Source organism: Juglans regia, chromosome 15 (assembly GCF_001411555.2).
Source record: "Juglans regia cultivar Chandler chromosome 15, Walnut 2.0, whole genome shotgun sequence".
NCBI classification, from domain to species: Eukaryota; Viridiplantae; Streptophyta; class Magnoliopsida; order Fagales; family Juglandaceae; genus Juglans; species Juglans regia.
In genome coordinates this window covers 17,341,044-17,362,847 of record NC_049915.1, presented here as the reverse complement: position 1 = coordinate 17,362,847, position 21,804 = coordinate 17,341,044, and the positions used below count along the sequence as shown (strand labels likewise).

At 36.9% G+C, this 21,804-nt stretch overlaps 3 protein-coding genes across 5 annotated transcripts; all 3 read right to left on the bottom strand.

Moving 5' to 3' along the window:
- Positions 1-902: 902 nt before the first annotated feature.
- Positions 903-1,879, bottom strand: LOC108993098 (uncharacterized protein At3g17950-like). Of its 2 annotated transcripts, none has more exons than XM_035686054.1 (3): positions 1,852-1,879; positions 1,589-1,685; positions 903-1,483 (listed from the first exon to the last, which is right to left on the bottom strand). In XM_035686054.1, the coding sequence occupies exons 1-3, from the start codon at positions 1,854-1,856 to the stop codon at positions 983-985; spliced, it is 603 nt and encodes a 200-aa protein (XP_035541947.1). In that variant the 5' UTR covers positions 1,857-1,879; the 3' UTR covers positions 903-982. The 2 variants fall into 2 exon arrangements, with proteins under 2 accessions (XP_035541947.1, XP_035541948.1); XM_035686055.1 differs by having other exon boundaries at positions 1,817-1,867.
- Positions 1,880-4,205: 2,326 nt separating this feature from the next.
- Positions 4,206-9,083, bottom strand: LOC108993030 (putative nuclease HARBI1). The gene is made up of 4 exons (XM_018967791.2): positions 8,768-9,083; positions 5,272-5,726; positions 4,968-5,193; positions 4,206-4,858 (listed from the first exon to the last, which is right to left on the bottom strand). The coding sequence occupies exons 2-4, from the start codon at positions 5,710-5,712 to the stop codon at positions 4,353-4,355; spliced, it is 1,173 nt and encodes a 390-aa protein (XP_018823336.1). The 5' UTR covers positions 5,713-5,726; positions 8,768-9,083; the 3' UTR covers positions 4,206-4,352.
- A 10,383-nt stretch (positions 9,084-19,466) lies between these two features.
- Positions 19,467-21,660, bottom strand: LOC108993035 (UPF0481 protein At3g47200-like). 2 transcript variants are annotated; one of them, XM_018967798.2, is made up of 2 exons: positions 21,463-21,660; positions 19,467-20,944 (listed from the first exon to the last, which is right to left on the bottom strand). In XM_018967798.2, the coding sequence occupies exon 2, from the start codon at positions 20,610-20,612 to the stop codon at positions 19,533-19,535; it is 1,080 nt and encodes a 359-aa protein (XP_018823343.1). In that variant the 5' UTR covers positions 20,613-20,944; positions 21,463-21,660; the 3' UTR covers positions 19,467-19,532. The 2 variants fall into 2 exon arrangements, with proteins under 2 accessions (XP_018823343.1, XP_018823342.1); XM_018967797.2 differs by having other exon boundaries at positions 19,467-20,916.
- Positions 21,661-21,804: the final 144 nt, after the last annotated feature.

Genomic DNA, 21,804 nt, shown 5'->3' with positions numbered 1-21,804 from the left:
TAATATTTGCCGTCTTGAGTGTATTATTATTAATTTTCCAAATACCACGTGGGATGATTGTCTTTGATGATTTTATATCTCATTTTTCTTTTCCCAATATTATGTGAAAATGGAACCCAACATGATTAGAAAAAAAACCAATAAAGCTAATATCTATGCCGAATGATACCCAACAGACAGGGTTGAGTAAAAGTTCGAAAATCCAACTCCGCACCAACTTTGTTCCGGCCCCATTCCGACTTTGATAAGTTGGAGTTGGAGGTGGCGATATACAGACTCCGACTCCGACTCTAATATTGTATATATTTTTATAAAAATATATATATTTTTTATATATTAATAATATATATTTTGTATAATTATAATTTATATAGTTAATTAAATTCAATAATATATTAATATGAGTAAATTATTATAAAATAATATGCTTATATTATAATATAAATAAGCTAAATTCGCTAATAATAGTTTTGTATATATAAACACCATACTATTAACTATTATTACCATATAACATTAATGTATAAACACTAATATATAATAACATATAATACTAGTTATAATATTTAATACTGATGTATTGTGTATAAATATAAATATATAAATTTATAATAACATGTAATATTAATATATAATAACTAAATTAAAATAAGATGTACTAGTAATGTATAATAACATGTAATACTAATATATAAACATTAACATATAATAACATATAATACTAATGTATAATAATAATAATTTGTATAATAATTTATTTTTAAATTTTGGTTATGCTTTAATAAAATTGAAATTAAAAAAATAATTTTTTTAAAAAATTAAAATTTAGAAGTCTAAATTTGATTAGGGAGAATTTAAAATTGTCAAATTAAAAATTTAAATAGATTAAGAAAAAAAAGTTCAAAAAAAATGTTGAATATAATCGTTAATAATTCCAATTATGAATTAAGAATCCCTCCAGAAAATAGAAAAAATGGAAGTTTTATACTACACCGCCACCACAGATTCCGGTGAGTGAAACCGGGAATCTACAAAGGGCCCCAGCCGTCGATGATCCATCATCAACGTCCGCCGCGGCCGGTGGAAGTACCCTCCCGTCGGCAAACAACATGTGTCCGTTCCTGATCTGATGCTGCTGCACCACCACCACGCCTTCGAGTTCCTCCGCGGCACCGAAGAACGCGCCATCACCGAACCTCCGTTCCACCTCGAGAAACTCTCCGAGCGAGGCCGGCACCGCCTCGTTGTCCCTGCAAATCTGCCACCATTTCCGCCGACGCTCCACCATCGCAAAAGGCGGCTGTGCATTGTTCTTGTTCTTCCGGGCCTTCTTGGTCTTCCGGGACACGGTGGAAACGGACACCGACACGGACGCGTGGGGTTCCCTGTGCTGAGATGAAGCTCTGAAGGCAATGGAAGGGAAGCTGACGCCCATCAGAGTCCCCAGAGTTGTGCTTCTATCATGAAAAAAAGACCCTGTAGACTGCACTCATTCATAACTAACTAAATAAATCAAGTTTTACAGAGAAATTCAGAAAGAAAAAGAAGAGATTTTTAAAGGGTTTGAAGGATGTAGGTTAATGGGTACCTCAGTGTCAAGATCGGAGGAAGAAACGGAGGAGATGGAGGGAGATGAGGGTGGAGGCATCATGTCGTTTGCTGGATCCAACATCTGATCTATCTTGCTGTCAGAAGAGTGACAAATATCAGAAATCAAATGTACGTAATGTATAGAGTATTGTAGCTGAAGGAAGTTTTTGAAAGGAAAGTAGAGTTGGGTGGGCTTTATTTAGGAAAAAATATTTGTGTTTGAAACCATTAATTGATGATGTTCCTCGAGTTTTTACGAACATCATTTGTATTGTCTCCCTTGAGGCATCTATTGCTCCCCCCTCTCTCTCTCTCTCATAAACGTGGAATATAAAAGAAAAATTGAATGAGAGTTTTTACGTGAATTTTGTATTTATTTATTTTTTTAAAATTAATTGGACGGTATTTATGTATTTACAATTATAATTATCATTTTTTATAAAGATATCAATAATATTAGTGATCATTATACGTAAATCTCCAAATAACTATATGATATTATATATAGCGTTACTAAATATTTATAAGAAAAACTTTGAACTTAGCAAATGGACAGGAAGTTTTCTTTATTAATACAGGGTTACGGTCTACATTTTTTTTTTTCTTTTTCTTTTTTGTGCGAAGGCTAGGTATGAAAGAGACCATAATTGAGAGGTAGCTGGAAGACTGCCGACAACATTGCTGCAAAAGTCATCAAAAGGTTCATGTGTCTGTTGATTAGTTCTCTTGATTGGTTTGAATGTTGACCATATGCTTCTTTAAGAGATTCCCTTCATTCTTTCAACCCCCTACATCTCCTTTATGACTCTGTCTCTGTCTCTGTCTCTTGCGTGGTGAGGTCCACAACATTTCATCACCCTTATTTATTTTTATATTATGTCTGAAATTAGTAGGAAAAATAGTATAAGAATATTTACGATCGTGAGTGTGTAAGTATTATATAATTATTTTAAAAAAAATAAATAAATATGAGATTTACATGAAAAGAAATTAATTTTTTAATAGTGAATCATACTCTTTTTCAAAACGACTGCACGACGTTTACACATTTCATGATTGTATGTAGAATTACTCTAAGAATATTGCTTTGGGCACCCATCTTTTGTCACTAATTTCCATCTTAGATGCAAGCTGAATTCCAAACTCGTTTCTCCTTTTAACATATTGTGTTATTCAAAGTGTGCGAAAGATCAAAGTCTCGTTAGAAAGGGGGTGATCTCAAAGAAGGATGGTCACCACACATAGGAATTATAAGGGGAGCGGTGAGAAATTATAGCATCATTAATACTCATTGTATGCCATGCCAAACTTTACAGCTCAATTTGGGGCTGCCATTCATGTGAAAATTAGTAGTTGAAGTACTACTACTAGTACTACTCATTGACTTTGCATGAGAGGTCTACAAAATCAATATAATCCAATTAAGTTCGTGGTTTTGCTCTTTAATTATAATGTCCTTTGTGAACAAAGTAAAGCCAATTACGTACGATAATCATATATTCTAGTCCTTGGAATTTAGAACTGGCGTTATGGTAATTGACACATGCATGCATGCATTCCTGAGGCTCCTAACATATTATCTTGTAAAATGGTAAACATGATAATCGGTTGATGAAGTACGCATGAGGAATCCATGACAGCGTTATCCGATTGATGCAAAGTATAAGAACCCTCGGAAGTTATGTCATTTTCTCCGGGTAATATTCATGTGTATTTGTTCATCATGCATGGCCTCGAGGTCTCGCTTTTGTGAGAATTTTTATTTTTATTTTTTCATCAGAGATCAGTATTCTTTTGCTTAATGGGTCCCCCAGTCTTTGAATTAATTCATGCAGGGTCATTGAGTGAGAGGGAGATATGAGAGAGAGGGCTACATGTAAGGTTGAGTCATGAAATGAGTAAAATTAAAAATAAAATAAAAAGTTGTTAAGAATATTATTTTTTAATATTATTATTAAAAAAATTAAATTTTATATAAAAATTTATGAAAATTGTAATTATTAGATTAGATAAAATAGATTGAGAATATTTATCAATCCAAACTGCCATGTTAGTGGGATTTGTTTCATAAGAAAAAACTCGTTTTGCTCCATATCAACTCATCTCATTTAATTATTATAATTTTTTCAAATTTTTACATAAAATATAATAAATAATTCAACTTTTTCAAATTTTAAAATAATAATAATATTAAAAATTATATTATAATAATATTTTATTCAATTTTCAATTTTTATCTCAATTCATCTCATCTCAACATCCAAACCTCTACTTGCATTTTGAATTCTATACATATAACCCCCCTCCCTCTTCTCTGACTATGTTCATAAGGATTCGAACGACAATGGCATCAACGTTGTATATTTGGAATATCACACAAGTAAAGAAAATCAAATTTTTTTTTTTTGCGCCTAATTAATATATACAGATTGGCGTCCCTGTTCAATCACCACCTGCAATGGTTGATTTAGTTATTTTAATTTTTTTAAAGCCTCAAATTGGTCGTAAAGCTAAAACATCTGTCTCACACAATTACAAAAGCCCCCAACGTAAACCCTTTTTCAAAGGGAACCCTCTTTAACCTTTCAAAAAAACCCTGTCATAGTGCAATCATGTTTGAGAAGTATGATCTACTGATCTATTTTCTTTGTATGAACAAGGCCAATGTACATCATGAAAATCACTTCCAAAACCTTCATACGGTTCATGATCCTGAAATATTTTCAATCCTAGCCTGAAAACTATTGCCAAAATAAGTCAATTTACATGGCTGAAAAATCATGGATATAGTCATTCCACATTTCGGTTGCTATAGAGTCTCGCAGTTGTGAAGAAATTTCTAGTTGTTCTGTTTCAACACCAATGTCCGGGTCTTGGGTGTCAATATGCATAATGGGTTGTTCCACATCTAAAGGAGGCAATGAATCCTCGAATACAGTACCTTCTTGTTCATACATTCTAAAGATCCAATCATCTGGTTTCTCCCTACGGATGTAATTGTGTATTGCACATGCTGCCACGACCAATTTCACCTGTGTTTGTAATGGGTATGGAGGAGCAGACATCAATATAGGGAATCTTGCCTTCAAAGCGCCAAATGTGCGATCAGTGGCATTTCGTAACAGTGAGTGCCGTTCATTAAATAGCTCTCTGACATCTTGTGGTTGATAGCCAATCGGATATTCCTTCAGGTAATAGGGAATGTCAGGATATGGGGCAATGAAACCTGCCATATTTGCATACTTGTTGTCCACAAGATAGTATTTACCTGCCATCATCGTAATTTTGTATACAAGAATTGAAGTAAGAACTTCATACTGTTTTAGCAGAAGGTGAAAACATCCGACTAATGACAACTTCCCAAATACAGACCATACCTTTAGGGACCTGCAGTTTATTCCGCCTTGTCAGTGCAGAATTTAGGACTTGCAAATCTGATGCTGAGCCTTCCCAGCCCGCTAGGACATAATGGAACTTTAGATCAAATGAGCAAGCTGCCAGAACATTTTGTGAAAGCATGCCATTCTTATTGCGGAAAGGTCCTTGCTCATCTACACCTACCATAACTGGAATATGGATCCCATCAACGGCTCCCACACAATCCTAACAGAAAACAAATGGAAAACGAAAAAAAGATTAACCAGAAACGAGATGCCAGTCAACCTTAACAATTTATGTTACCTGAAAGTACGGATAAAATCTTGGGTCTTCCAAAATCTCAGGTGGTACATCTGAACCCGGAGGTTGAAAGAAATCTAATGAAATTGCCATAATTGCATTCAAAACATTATTGAAATGGCGGCTAATGGTTTCTCCTGAATATCGGAATAACTCTTGGACAGCTCGTGTTCGTAGATTATGGCCAATTACGAACATGAAAATGGCTAATTGCTCCTCAATCTTGATTCGATTTGTGTGGCGTAGCAAGCCTTTGGCTTGCAAAATGTCGCACAACTTGTAAAATACATGCTTATCCATTCGAAAATTTTCCAAACAAAGTTCATTTTGCCCATTCAGTACTTGATCCACAAATTTTACTCCACTGGATGCCAAAACACGCGTCAGTTCTGTTGGAATGTAATTCCCAAGGACTCCATCCTTTTCATCATCAGAGCTCTCCATGGAAAAACTAACCTCTGCACCCAACAACATATTCATTTATCAGCAAAGGACGGGGACAATCAGAATCTCATATTTAACAGAAAACAAATAGAAGAAGACAAGAAACAATTATGATGAGTAAAAGGGAATGCAGAAGATCAACTGAGGAGAAGTGCTACACTAATTAACTTGTAATGCATAAAAGGCGGACGGAACCAATTGAAAAACCGTTATGAGAATAGGCAACATTTCTTCAGAATCAGTATAACCTGATGCCGCTCTTTACAGATATGTTTACCTTAAATAAGCCAGCCAATAAATCCACTAGAGATCTAACCACCAACCCTCGTACAATAGCTATAAAGATTCTCCTCGAGAACATACAAAGTGGTTTTTGTGAGAATACTGGGACTACAAACAACGTGCCCAACCCCTAATAGCTTCTTTTAATAAGAATTGATGTGCCTACCAGGACCTAAAAACAGGACCTAATTTTGCTTTATGATTTGAAATCCTATACCGAAGAAATTCCAACACAGTCGTGCTTCTCATAAATAATAGGACGAGGCCAACACTACCAAGGAATAAGAGGCTAAATATAGATAAGAAATGGCTTTTTTAGGATGTTAACACAATTTCACAGCCTCAGAAGAGACAACATATTACATCTATTAGTGATAACTGATAACCTAAAAGCTATTTCCATCCTATTTCTCCGTGATCCAGTAATTTTAAGTACAGAGGTTTCTTACTAAGGCACCAAAGTGGGGCTCACTTCTTGTACAGAGGCAGCATATATTCTCCAAATTCAAATGTTCATCTTCGAAAAATCAAATCTATACTCAAAGAACCAGACATAAGTTTAGTCATCTGTAAAAGCATTCAACAACATGAGCCTCCAAAGTCAGAAGTTTAGAGTTCAAGGAAAGACGTAACATCTAATGGACCAGCAGAACCAACACTAGCAACTGGAAGAAGAACAAACCGAGTCATCCAACTCCATCACCCCTCAGCTGCCCATGTTCCCTCAAGTGGAAAGATTTTCAAGCATCCTTTTGTCATGCAGACAAATAGCATCAAGTTAAAAGACTTGCCGTTCACAATATATCAAACAATGAGGATTATCAGTACTCAATCGCTGGACTCATAAAAGCCCCATGGCTGGTCTCTTGAATACCCTTAAGATGGTCAGAGAAGACTAGGCAAAAAATGTATAGGAGAATCAACTAAGCTGATAAGCATGCACAATACAGACGCACAATACCACCCTTTAAGGAATGAGAGCCAATAATTCAGATTCTGAGCCAGCAGCAATCCACAAGATCTTCTCGGACCTTTTATGTTAATTTCCTAGCAGTTGATAAACTACCACATCCATTCCACGCAATTATGAAAAATGTATATCATTGCTTAGTGACAACCTTTACAACATACCAAGATGAAACTTAAAATACTGGTTCACAATGTGTCGTACTGAACAGTCTTCCAGTCAGAAAGTTGTAAAATTAGGATGCAGAAAAACCAAGTTCTTGCTTAGAAACACCAGATGTCCCTCAACAGCTCTATACAGCCATCTTCCTCAAGAAACGAGCATATAAAGTTTCTATTTCCCAAAACTCGATGTGACAATCATAATTTTGATTTTACCCAACACATCTTAAACACACAACCACACTCTTCACTCTATTCTTAAGAGAGGGCGAAGGGCCATTTGAGATTTTGAGCTAGAGTTAATTTGCATACTTCAACTGTTAATCATAAATTAAAAGGAACTAAGAGAAGAGTTTCATGGTGAGAAAAAAGCGGAGGAACAGCACTGGGCATTGAGAAAAACTCAAGAGCTCCCATCCCCCCAGAACTTGACATTCAAGAGCTTCCATCCCCCCAGAACTTGACATTCAAGAGCTTCCATCCCCAACCCCAAACCGGCCTTAAAATCTCTTGTATAACTCCTGGAAAGATGGGTTTTCCCTACGCCCCCCTTTCCCCATGTTCTCTTTGTTTAACTTGTGGGGTAAGGATTGACTAATACCTGTTTTGTTCCCCCTTTATTATTACTATTATCATTTTTCCCATCATATTGTACAGGAGGATGGATTTATTGAAAAAGATAGTGCCCGGGAGGGTCATGCAAGATGTTAATTTTGATCAAGGAAGGCAATATTTTACAAAGTCAGATATAGGTATACATGCTTAATGCAAACGTTTGAAAGCTAAAGTTTATGAATCAAATATTTAAAACATTAAGACTGGCCACTGATCAAGTTATGAGGTCACTTCCATTTCAGTGTGAGGTAATAACCAAATTTTATTTCCACAATATTTGGGCAATTGAATCAAAACAGTTAGTGCCTATTGACAATATGCCGATAATGACCTAAAAAAGAACCAATAAATTCATAATGCCTATTCGAATTAGAATCTAACTCCATCTCCATTCACACCCCCTCATATACAAACAGGTTATAGATCCTAAAATGAGATGCAAATCTATTGGTAGTGAGAGGAAATAGCAAGATACAAGAACAAACTCGTTCCAAGTGAGGGACGTATTCAAATGGATAGACAATCCTAATTTATTTATTTATCCATTCATTTGTTTATTAATCAAAAGAATCAATCAGAAGGGCTTGTCTTGGCACAAAGAGTAAGCCAACCGACATTTGTCATCTCCATCGAACAAAGCTTTAAGAGACCGCGACATAGTTTTACATTGGTAGTCAAATAAAAAAACCGAGGACCATTGGAGAGATGGGAACGAAGGTATCAATCAAATTGCAGAGAGAGAAGCATTCACAAACAAAACAAGCCATTTAAGACAAAGCAATTATCATTAGTGATCCTACCAAAAATAGAGACATGTAACCTTCAATACTAACGAGAATTTCCTATCGAACTATTCTATCATCAACAGTAGGCTGCACTTTACACACAGTAGAGGCACGGTCATTACTGTTCTCTCGAATCTCAGATAACAAAGAATTTCAAGAGTCACAATCCAGATTCCTCTTTTACCACATTTTTTTTTTATTCGGAAACCAAACGGGCCGCCTCCAAAATACTTAAACCCCCATACCTGAAAAGTCCGGAAGAGTGTTCGGTGCCGCTTTGGTACTCGAAGAAGGCGAAGACGACGACGTTTAGCTGATTCCTTCCGAGAAACCGAGGCAGGTGGGGACGAGAGGTAGAATTCAATGTTAATAGAGGGATCAGAGAGACTGAGAGGGTGTGAGAGCGAGAGAAGGAGAGGGAGACAACCAAATGAATGGCGTCTTGGTGGCAGCAGTAACGTTGGGTCTGTGTACAGAGCGACTGTGTTTTTATTCCCATTTTCAGCACTTGTTTATATGGTAAGTCTTAACTGAGACAGTGAAGATGTGCAGTGCCATTTTCATTTTATCCTGTTATAAGAGTTATATTATATTACACATCTTTCACTTTAATATGTTTTTCTTTATCAGTTATTATATCCAATTCTTATTTTTTTTAAATATTAAATTTAGAGTTTAACAGATAATGTTACATAAATATAGTCTCGTGTATTTTTAAAAAAAAATAGATACGTTCGTCATTAAAAAGTGAATTTTTTTATATGAATTTCAGATTTATCTAATTTTTTCAAAAGAAGTATATGAGATTTGTACACTATAGAATTGTACAAATAATTCACCTAATAGGGTAGAAGTAAGATGAAGTGTAGTTATATAATATCTTCTTATAATTAAAATTAAAATATAATTAATAATTTTTAATGATATGATATAGTGCAATAAGATAAAATATTCCATAATCATATATTGTTATTTTAAAAATATTTAATAATTACTTGACGTATGAGATAAAAAAAAAATATCAATGCCAATTTAAGGTAAAATGTGCATGCATTAATAGATTGATTCACCCAACCTTTCCATGACTAGGGTTGAACATATGTTTGATAAAGTATAATTTTATTTAAAATCCTTTACACTACACATCATAGACGTTGTATAAGTTGATTTAAAAGATAAATTTTAAAATTTGAATCTTAAAAATCAAATAATATTATGTGAATGATATATGGTGTAACAACTTTCAAATATCACTACTTGTCTAATAAATAATGAAAAAATAAATTATTTTTCTCTCGCGCAATTTTGAATGAAATTAGACCACTGGCATTGGTCTCTTCAAAATGGAGAAATCTTTAAAATTTGAATGGTTTGTGGTTAAAATCCTTACATTAGATTTGCTAAACAATCAAAACTCCAACTTTGAGCTACAGTGTATTTACTTTCATCTTCATATTTGAAGAGATACTGTTCATAGTGTATTTCCATTATTTTATTACAAAATCACTTCCTCCAACTTTCAGATTAATGCCACCACAGTTTAAGAATTAATCAATATTAATTAGGTTGAGAAAAAAAGTTATTTGGGAAACAATAATTTAAGTATCAAATTAAATTATTAATTAACATATGATTAGTGTAATTGTAGAATATAAAAAAAATAAATTAAAAATAATATTATTATTTTAACTAATCCAATAGCTAGTCTAATGTGGGGTTATGACTAGGGAGGTTTTGAATTTATGAAAAATATGTACTTCTCATCAAATTTTAAAGATGTCTTTGATAGAAGTGAAAATCATTACAAATTTAGATGAATAAATAAGAAGATAGAACTTGATTAGATATTCACTATTGACTAGAGTCCTAGACCCAACTCCTTAACCAAAACATGCAGCTGGCCAAGCAGAGAATTTCCATAAAAAACCTCCCCATGGCACCACGAATGTCAAACAATTACATATATAGATACCTAATTCCAAACAACATTGACATCAGATCATGACCCACGTAATCAGGATGCCCTTTATTATTGCAAAGTATTACAGATCAACCATGATCCATATAATAGCCATCTATTTAAAGTGGTCATGGCTATACACAAAACTTCTTTTTAAGCCTATTTCTTTGACTTTTGCCTTCTAGTGCTCGTCAAAACGCTCCAAGACGGCCAGCATTTTCCCCCCATGATCAGAGACCCACACTCCATTCTCGTTGCTCAACCCATCCCCTCTTATCAGTCCTGAAGAGATCCAAAAGCTTGTTGACTTTTTTCGAATTCCCATGAGTGACTTTCAATAAACGTTGTTTAGCATCGATTTTGTTGTCCTTTCCAATTGGATACCACATTATGGAAATGCCTAGTTTGGTTATGAGCTTATCTTGAGCCACATGACCTGCCATAGATCAAATTTTTTGATCCATTCTTTGTCTTGGCCACCATAGAAGAAAGTGTACTTTGGTTTCTTATTGAACAAGATAATTAAGATTATATCAAACCTCAAAATTTTACTTGAATCCACATTATAAACTATATTAATGCCCACACGCCACAGGCACTCCGGAGAGGGTCCAACGCGTGAGCCCCACGTGCCCCATGCGCTCCAGACCGACTTGTCACTCACACGAGCCTATGCTTTTTAACACGGTCCACGTGTGACAGAGTTCCTGTTTTGGTGATTTTACTCATCCTTATGCTATCTGAGTCTGATTTTGATGAAATAAGACTCGTTTCTAACAAAATCAAGCATTTCGGACACAACGATGTTGTCTGTTTTGCGAGATTCCACCTCAAAGATCATGTACTTACACATTGAATTTAGAATCGGTCTAAGTCCATGGATGATTTAACATCAGGCGCCACGATAAAACTGGCTGCCTCAAACTATAGTCTTTGGAGACCTCGGATGGATGATCTCTTAAATATCTGTCTTACCCATTAGAGAATGAAGGGAAGAAGCCAGATGAAGTTACAGATCAGTTGTGGAAAAAGATGCACAAGAAGATTATCAGTCAGATCAGGTAATGGATCGACCATAGTGTCTTTCACCATGTGGCCCAAGAGACGGATGCACATGTCCTCTAGAAGAACCCGTGGAGGGTTATGTGGGCCATAAAATTTTTTGAATGCTCGAGGGAATCCTTAGATCCATCGTACATATGCATTTGAGGGAATTTGAACTTGGGCAGGAGAGGAGCATCCATGGCCTCCACGTTGTATTGAAAATTAGTACTTGTGAGCAGTTGGTCCATAGAGGACGATGCATCCATCTTCTTGGCTATCTCATCGTATTTATCCGTAAGACCGTGCAACTCGTGATGCATCTGTTTTCTCTCTTTGTTGACTGCATGTACTCCTGTTGGGCTCCACGACTCGGCATGTTCACTCTGGCCTAGTTCAACATCTTCCAGCAGTCCATCGCTTCCTCTTCCCAGAGCTTCATTCTCATGCTAGAGCCTCCCCACTTCCGTTGCAGTCTTCTAACCACGTCTTCCACTTCAGCGAGCATTGCTTACATGCTTCTTGTTCGCAGGTGGTCTGCAAATGCATCGTTGTTAGCATACAAATGACATGCTATTCAAAAAGATCCCACATATGACGCTACTATTGATGATGTGTTTTATATCCCGAGCAACTCCTTCAAGGGGGGTCTTGTTAGCATGCAAAACACTTAAAAATGCGGGCTCGGGGTGGCGAGGGATTCCTCCGATGCCAAAGGTAATGTAGAGAATGAAGTATCGTGAGAAGGACGAACAACTTGAGCGTATGAGAAAGAGGAGAGGAAATCGGTTAACTATACTTGGGGATGGGTTTATATACATTGATTAAGGTGGTCCTCGGATGGAGCATCGTACTGAATGCAACACTTGCGGCAGGACTACCTGCTGCCTTAGGCGTCGTGTTGCCGTATCGAACGTGGTTGTGTCTCCTAACACGTATGTTTCTTGTGTTAGGTGGAGAAGATGCGCCCACCATCTGGATTTCTGGAAAATGTGTGATTCCAGCCGGGGATGTTGCTTGTGGCTGCCTCTGGGCATTTAATGTTGGCTACAACACATTTAGATGATGCGACTTCCCTTTCATTTTCTCTCCCTAACACGTACATCGTAGACCAAGCCTAGGTTCTCACAGAGGTGGACTGCTCACCGGTCAAGTGGGCCTTCGAGAAAGGGTGTCGAGTCAGCCTGGTAGAACTGATAAATATCCCTTTCAATATGGTTTTAGATGTAGTTGCAACATTTGAACAATATATAATAGTTGACCATCCAATCACATATTACTCTGTTTCAAACTATTTGATATAACACACCGCAAGTTACTTAAGAACAAATATACTGAAATTGCTCACTTCGAGGGGGCACCTTTATAGAAGAATGAAGAAGATGAGAAAAGAAGGTAAATAGACTTTTCATTTAGTTTCTCGATGCCCCTTTCGGTAGCTACAGTAACCTTATATGAAGGTCTTACAACAAAGGAAAAATGCCTTAGCCTTAAACAAGACCCGCGACTGTTAACTAAACAAACTCAATAAAAGAAAGCAAACCAACTACTTTGCGGCCCACTCCATAAGATGAAATAACAACTAAGTAAATCAATCCCTATTAGACTTGGCCCAAGCCTGGCCCAACCATTCCAATTTCCATTCATGGACTATGACAAACCATCCCCCATAGAAGCACCTTGTCCACAAGGTGTAGTATCCTGGCCCACAATTGTCCCACCAACAATGTCAACTAAGCGACAAGAATTTTCTTTGTACCAACAATCACTTCATGTTTCATAATACTAACACCATAAAGGGGTGTTGCTGCATATACCAGTCCCATAGTTATGATATTATGGTACCCATTAACTTCCAGCTGTGTAAGTTCCTTGCAACCAGTTGCAATTGCTTCCAAGCCCTTGTCGCTTAGGAGATAACAATCACTTAGGGTAAGATTGCTAATTGCCTGTAGACGCCTATCAGTAAATATCTGTAAGCTATATAGAACTCTAGCAATGAACAACCAGTGCCAATAGCTGCCAAAGTCTCATCAGTAACATTAACACATTTTAGCTTCAGAATTTTCAAAGGAGGACATCCCTTGGCCACAACAAGTAACCCTTTGTGCTTATGTACTCTAAATTCAACGAAAAGGTCTCCAAAGATTTGCAGAGCGACCCAACTGCTTCTAGTGAGATGTCTGTTATTTTTGCACAAGCTGCAACAAAACACCAAGATGCCTCTGACCCATCATCTATTACAAACAATGGATCACTCATACTCTGGCAGTAAAAAGATCAAAGTTGTAGAATGAGTATGTTAGAAAAATATCACACATCAGATTCACATTTGCATTATCTTCCCCATCGTAGAAGAAGAGCGATCTGTCAGTCCTTATCACATCATTTTCAAGAAGGCATTTTCTCTCCCTAAATTTTGTAAATCGTTTTGCATGATCAAGGGAGATATTTTGCCGCTTAATCTTTATGGTGTCATACTCTGTCCTTTTAAGGGACAGACAAGATTTCCTCTCGGCATATTTTGAATCATAGCGATGGTATCCAAGAGAGAATGCCCATAACTCCTTTCGTAATCCATGCTCCACTCCCTCATAAAATATTCTCTTTCTTAAAGCTTTTGAATCCACGATTCTTCCTTTAGAATCCAAGAGCATGGACAACTCATTCAGCCCAAAAGGTGGCAGCCGTGGTTTTCCCTATACCTGTGTCAATCTCATTTCAGAGTCGATACTTAAGAAGTCATAGCCAACAATTTTTAGTATGGCTAGAGCACTATATGTGCTTGCCAAATGACTACCATCATGACTTAAAACCCCATTTTTGTCGGGAGGAAACTGAGAAGTTCTTTGTAACGCCCCGTTCCCGGAGGTCCAGAGAGTTAACTCTTAATACCTAAAATCAACTTAAATAATACAACTATAAAGTCCAGAAAATTCCATAAAACATTAATCCAGTTAATTAAACCAAATATCTAAGTTCTTCCATGGGGACAATAAAGAAAACCTCAATGACATAAATTAAAAACTCTCCAAAACTCGAAATTATCCTTAACTCATAAGATAAAAAATAACCGAAAAATAAAATCAGTTTACTAACAACGACTCTCAGATAAGCACTTGTACCCTCAGGTACTTATTCCACTTCGATCATCACACTTTGCTAAAACTTCATTCTCTTGTTCTCCAACTGAACCATCAAAATTATCTGAAAAATATATAGAGATAATGGGTGAGTTATCAATAACTCAGTAAGCAGAGAACATATACCAGTGTATAAACATGAGCATTTACAAAGATTAGAATGCAGAACAAAACATTTTCATTTTCAGAGTGTGGAAGCAGAATATGTTATCAAAATATCAGAGCGAAGATTTAGAAATAATTTCATTCAAAATATTCTTTGGCATAGCATAAAAGATCATCATCATCATCAGAACATTATATCAGAACAGAGGCCATGTATAATCCCCGTGGTAGGGTTGTGCATATGCGGATAGCCAAGCAGAACATGAAACACTCTGTCACCAAGGTGTGCACTCAAAATAGAGACCACTACTATAACCCGTGGCAGGGCCGTATCTACTATTATTACCCGTGGTTGGGCCGTATCCACTATTATTACCTGTGGTTGGGCCGTATCCACTATTATAACTCGTGGTTGGGCCGTATCCACTATTATAACCCGTGGTTGGACCGTATCCACTATTGTAACCCGTGGTTGGGCCGTATCTACTATTGTAACCCGTGGTTGGGCCGTATGCCACTATTATCACCCGTGGTAGGGCCGTAACTGAACAGAACGGAAACATATCAAATTCAGAATCAGAGAGTCATGCCAAACGTTTTCAGAAATCACGTCTTATCCAAATAGAGTACTGAACAAAAAATCTTCAAAATAGAACAAAATCATATCACAACATAATTTATGCACAAATTTCATATTCGCTCTCATTTTCAAAGTTCAGAAACAGAATGTCAAAAATAAGCTCATGTCTACATCAGTCATGACAGAAAATACTTTCTTCTTAAACAGAATCTCATGAGTAATGCAGAACAAATAACTGAGGTAGTTCAAATTTATTTTCATAACAAAACATGCATATTTTTCAAAAGGACCTCAGTTCATTTTATTTAATGCAAAATCTAGCATAAGAACTCTGCTTACTTGAACTTCTTAACTTTTCAGAATTTTTCTCAAAATGTCGAACAATTAACAATCGTCACCTATCAAATAATTAAGTAATTCCCGTAAATTTCCAATCAATCACGTATTTCAGTATTTAAGCCTAGGCTTATAAAATAACTTATTTTAATATCTCAAAACCTAAAACCCTTAAAAGCCCAAAATATATCATCCCTTTCTAAAATTGCCAATGTCCATTTAATAACTTCGACTAAAAACATTTAAAAGTCTAACTTATTTACTATTGAAGTGTAATTATAAAATCTAATACTAGATAATATAATTATACCAAAAATATTTTAAATTATACAACAACCATATAATAAACTAAGTCATAGTAAAAATCCAACATTACCGATTATTCCTTTGAAAGAAATAACAAATTTAAAGCATTTAAGAAACATTTTTTTTTACTAACATAATAAAAGACTTATCTGCCATCATAAAACCCTTCGTAAAAGTCAACCCAACCCAACCGAAAAATATATAAACTCAAACCACCTAATGCTTGCGACGAAAACTCACTAAAACTGGAAAAACTTTAAGCCAACTAAATGCTAACGGCACTATCGGGATCCACTAAAACTGGAACTTGCTTTCAAATTTGAAAAAGAAGGAGGCAGCGATGAGGCTCACCGAGGAAGGAAACGTGTGACGGCGAAGGGACTGGCTGAGGTCGACAGTGGTGAGGGCGGTGCCTGGGTAGTTACAAATGATAGAGAGAGAGAAACACGGTGAGAGAGGGACAAATTCATGCAATAGAGAGTGACACACCGCGTGTGCATGGAGGTGTTACCAAGAGAGAGGGTGGTGGTTTGAGTCGACGGTAGTGTAGCAAGGTGGTGCAGGGCGTAGCTAGCAAGACCAGGTTATGGCTGTTTCCGTCGAGGACAGTGGTTGAACGCGTGCTTGGGAAGGAGGGCCTGGCTAAGGAAGTACTCTGTTTTTTGATGCAAAAACAGAGCAGTTTTGGCTTCTTTCGGGGTTTATCTGGGCGACGTGAGGTTGCCTGTGGAGGCTTGCTGTGGTTGGTTCTACTTCGGGGTAGTGTTTTCCGTCGTGTGAGGGGCCAGTCATGTGGGTTGCAGCGTGGAAGGGCTTGGCAGTGGGAGTGGTTCACGGTGGTCTGGCTTACGGTTTCGTGTGGGAGGGCAGTGGTCTGCCTTATGGTTTCGCGTGGGAAGGCAGCGGCGTGAGTTTTCTTCGTATGTATATATATAAATAGATGATTAAACATGAAAAGAAAACCCTAGATGAAACCAAACGGACGAGGGATGTGCATGAGGGACATGCATGCGGCTGGGAAGAGAGTCGAGCGGGTGAGAGAATCTGCTACCTCAAAAACCGAAAGGTTTTCTAAGGTTTAGTCAAACGGGTGCGGCCTCAATCCGCAACTGATGGGCCAAACGCTAAATAAAAAAAAAAAAAAAATCACTACTCGATCCATAACCTAGAAACCAAAAATAAATAAAACGAGAGAATCTGCTACCTCAAAAACCGAAAGGTTTTCTAAGGTTTAGTCAAACGGGTGCGGCCTTAATCCGCAACTGATGGGCCAAACGCTAAAAAAAAAAAAAAAAAAATCACTACTCTATCCATAACCTAGAAACCAAAAATAAAAAAAAAAAAAATAATAAATAAATAAAACCATGGTCCAACCATACAAATTCTGAGTCCGGGTGTTACATTCTTGAACAAACAGAACCAAGTAATATATCAAAGGACTTAAAAACAACTTTAAGTGACAAAAAATCAAGCAACTGAGGCGCAAATTTCTTATCTCCTAAAACTTGCAAACCCATGAATATTTTCCCTCCACTATAGATTACAAGCAAGGTAGAAAGGACTTTATATACCTCAACCATACCTTCGATTGTATATTGAGCACTGGGATCTCGACCGAAATTGAGATGCACACCACCTTTAGGAGGGCCACCTTTGTCACTCCTCGAACCGCCCTTTCCATGAAAGCAGCGCCCCCCCCCCCCCCCCCCCAAGCCTCCACCACCTCTACTACCACCATTGAATCCATTATAGCCACCTTTAGATGCAGCTTGTGGCTGTCCGACGAGGAGCTGGTTGGTGTTGAACTGCATCACTACGACCTTAAGGAGACCATGGTCGATCGAAAGAAAGACCTTCTCATCGTGGTCTAGCCCAACGGTTTGGAGGATCTCTACTTGTTTCGTGACCTTAGGGCGAGAAAGGACTCGGAGGTTCAGGTTTCAATTGCCCAAATATGGGTGGTTACGGTGGTCATGGAAGGAGGATGAACGATCGTCATGGGTGTCGTTGCAGAGCTCAATAGACTAGTCCGTAAGGAAATATTGAGTGAAAATCAGATTTGAGGGAAATATCGGGGAGAGAGGATGCTTTGCTGAGCGGAAACAACATTGATAGAGATAGACGCCATAGAAGAAGAAACGTGAGGGTAGTAATCAGAGACCACCAGGATCAATTTCCATCTATATAGATTCATCCTGATACTTAAGTTATTGCTAGGCTTGACTGATGAAAATGAAAGAGAAATGAAATAATTCTTGTGAATGAAGGAAGAACCCGATTGTCAACGATGAAGATATGAGAATGGAGAAAATGGTCTTCGATTTCTAACGGGATTTATGGGAACAAGAGAAAGAGGAACATGATCTGGGTTGACTCCCTCTTTTTCTTCTACAGTTGCTGCGCATTTTTCCCTTTTCTGTAGAACGTAGAGTTGGTGTTCCAGATAGGTGAACTCTTCATTAAAGTTCTTCATGAAGCCTTCAAAGCCGTTCTTGACATCTTTGAATGTTTGCAGAATAACTTCATAGCGTTATTGTGATTGCTCGACCGGTTCTTTGAATTTGAGTAATGATGAGATAATTTCTTCCATTTCCATAACTTGATGATACAGAGATCGGTGTCTCTCTGATACCAATTGTAACGCACCTTAAGTTACTTAAGAATAAATATGCTGAGATTGCTCACTTCGAGGAGAGCACTTCCATAGAAGAATGAAGAAGATGAGAAGAGAAGGAAAATAGACTTTTTATTTAGTTTCTTTCTCGATGCCCCTTTCGGTAGCTACAATAACCTTATATGAAGGTCTTGCAACAAAGGAAAAAGGCCTCAGCCTTAAACTAGATCCATGACCGTTAACTAAACAAACTCAATAAAAGAAAGCAAAACAACTAAGGCCTAGCTTCTCTGTGGCCACTCCATAAGATGAAATAACAACTAAGTAAATCAGTCCCTATTAGACTTGGCCTAAGCCCAGCCCAACCATTCCATTCATGGACTGTGACATTTGCATTCAATATTCGAATGTGATATCATCTTTTCGAACACTCTTGAAACCATTCGGTTTGATATATGCGGTTTGAATAACAGACTGTGTTATCAACTTTTCGAACGAGATTTAGGGACAAAACACTTGGTGGGTTTGGAGAAGCTCTTAATAGAAAATAACCAAAATCACTTTATTAAGATATTAGCAAACACAAGACAAACAGATAATAACTAGAGATCATAGCTTTCACTCTTACTTGCACAACAGATTCACTCTCTTTATTTTAATTGTCACACTCAGGCTAACCACTCTAAATTTTAATTACAATTTTCGTCCCAGAAAAGGTTTTTCGTGTTCGCATATATAATGAATTGGCTCATCCGTGCGTGAGAAGAATAAAGAATTAAAATATGATTTTTCAATTTAATAAGCATATATTTTTTTTCCATCTAGAAAAAGGAAATGATCATATCGTATTGACTCAAGATATTATAACATCACAACGCAAGCAATCCATTAATATATACTCTTATTACACAAGCAGCATTTCACTCTACTTGAATGTCGAAATGACAGTACAAACAATTTGTATGAGAGTGAAAATCAACAAGATAATAGCACCAATGGTAGCAGCACCCATCCAAGGCGTGCAAAAATAATCATGTTTCAAGCTACTCTTCAGAATTACGAACCCATGTTTTCTATGGAAATCCACCAATTGTCTACAGAGATCATGATAATCATCGCTGACATCCCTAAATGAGATACCTGTGCACAAATTGCCGGCGAAAGGTGGCCTAATATTGTTGGCGCCCATTTCATTCACAAGGATCCCCTGTTGAATAAGTAAATCCACATCTTTGCCTGTATTGATAAGGAAATCTAACATCATAAAATAATCAGTAACATATCTTTCAAATTGATAGACACATTGCTCCAAGGCGATGAGGTTCCGAGCATAAGTCTCCGTGTCATTGCGTAATTTAAATCTTGGGATTTCCAGCACTTTCTCGTTAAATTTTAGGTCAAGTATGGATGTGCTTGAACTTGCCTTAAACTTCAATCCTGCCTCAGCCAGCTGGGAGGCACAGTGCATTTTGTTAACTAGCTTAAAACTTCTGTCTGGGAGCCTAATTTGGTGAGGAGGCAAGTAAAAGTATCTCAACAAATCAACAAAGTGCATTACTTTTTCTGAATCTATATCATCATGACGTATCATTTGAACATTCTTCTGTTCAAAGAAGTTAACGGTAAACTTGAGGAAGCTTGATGGGTATATTGAGGAAGACTGATCGAGTGGAAGCAGCTCATATAATTTCTCGATTATAGAGAAAGGAAGTTGATTCTCAAGTATTATCAAGTCAGAATATATCCAAGAAAGCACCCATGGCTGGTCTTTTATATAGTCGTCATCTTCTTCTAACCAAGCTCTCAAGAAAAACTCAATGATGAAGGTCGCATCCACCAGGATAATTTGCCTCAAAGTATCACTATCAAATGAAATGGTCTCTGCATAACATCCACATACCCGTTCTTCCGAATCTTGTATAATGCTTGCTAACATCTCATCCCTGTTGATATTGGTAATTCTTTCCATGAACCTCTTGAAATATCTCAGTTTATAAATTTCCATGGATTGCAATTTTTGCGAGCGGTGGTGAAAAGGCCCTATTGAAATAACTTGAGAGGTGTGTAAACTTCTTTGTTCAATTCCCGAAGCAAATGAGGAACCCTGTAAATACTCAAAATAGTTTGACGTGATGGGCGATTAAGCGCTATGCGATCAGCATGCTCGATTTTCTCTACTAACCATGTTGGCCCCTGATGCTCATTAATATTTGTTACAGCATTAATTGTTTCTTCTGGTATGACCATAGCTGCTGATTCCTCGGCCATCTATCAAGGTTTCTTTGTTTCCTATTTTTTTCCTGAATTTCCTGACAAGAAAAACAGGCCGCCACCGGCCTTCAAATTCAAATTATATTGGAAGGAAATTATATAGTCCCATGACTATGCAATTAAATCTCATATTCAATTTTATAACTAAAATAAGCTAAGAAACTATTATATAACATGAATTACGCACATTGTGCAGCTAGCTTATATGCCAGATAATTATAAATTATTTTTTATTAAATATATTTCACTTAGATAATTATAAATTTTTAAAAAGGAAAACATGCGATTACAAGAAGCCAGGCCCCCCTCGCCCCCTTGGCTTTGTCCCTGCAGCCTAAATTACAAGAAGCAAAAAAGCCAAATCTTGGTGATATTCCATATAAGAATACAATCTTAATTAGAATTTAATGCCATTCACTTGAAACAACAAAAAGTAATTAATATAATCTCCATCAACTATATTAATATTATATATCTGACCCATCTTTTTCTCACAAAGTAGTAAAGTTTATGTTAAAAATTGTAAAAATCTTGAGTGTCTATATATATATCACTGCTGAGGGGAGGGAGTTATATCGGATCACCTGGTAACGAAGTACTCTGATGAGCTTTCTGTGCCACTAATGAGCAAGATCAGGTGGCTGTTGATCACCCTTGATTTCGGAAACTTAGCAGCGATGGTTCGAGGGGGGAGTACATAGATTTTGAAATGCTGATCTGCTGTGGCCTCTCTCTCTCTCTGATCTATATCTAGAGAGACACAGAAATATAGCCACATTTTGCACTCTTATCTCACTTGTCATTTGTCCTTTACAAGCACAAAATTGGACCATTCATTATTTTGCCTCAAATATTTGAATTCCAGTACGTGTTATCCGTTTCTTACCCCAATGCGAAGCCGCGTACTTACTAATTAAGCACGTGCC

What these genes read in the sequence shown, in the direction of transcription:
- LOC108993035 (XM_018967798.2), bottom strand. Translation starts at nt 20,612, where the DNA reads ATGGAAATTTATAAACTGAGATATTTCAAGAGGTTCATGGAAAGAATT.
- LOC108993098 (XM_035686054.1), bottom strand. An exon ending in CCTCCGATCTTGACACTGAG is followed by an intron (nt 1,484 to 1,588) that starts GTACCCATTAAC and finishes GAATGAGTGCAG; the next exon opens with TCTACAGGGTCTTTTTTTCA.
- LOC108993030 (XM_018967791.2), bottom strand. Translation starts at nt 5,712, where the DNA reads ATGGAGAGCTCTGATGATGAAAAGGATGGAGTCCTTGGGAATTACATT. An exon ending in GATTTTATCCGTACTTTCAG is followed by an intron (nt 5,194 to 5,271) that starts GTAACATAAATT and finishes GTTTTCTGTTAG; the next exon opens with GATTGTGTGGGAGCCGTTGA. An exon ending in TAAACTGCAGGTCCCTAAAG is followed by an intron (nt 4,859 to 4,967) that starts GTATGGTCTGTA and finishes CGATGATGGCAG; the next exon opens with GTAAATACTATCTTGTGGAC.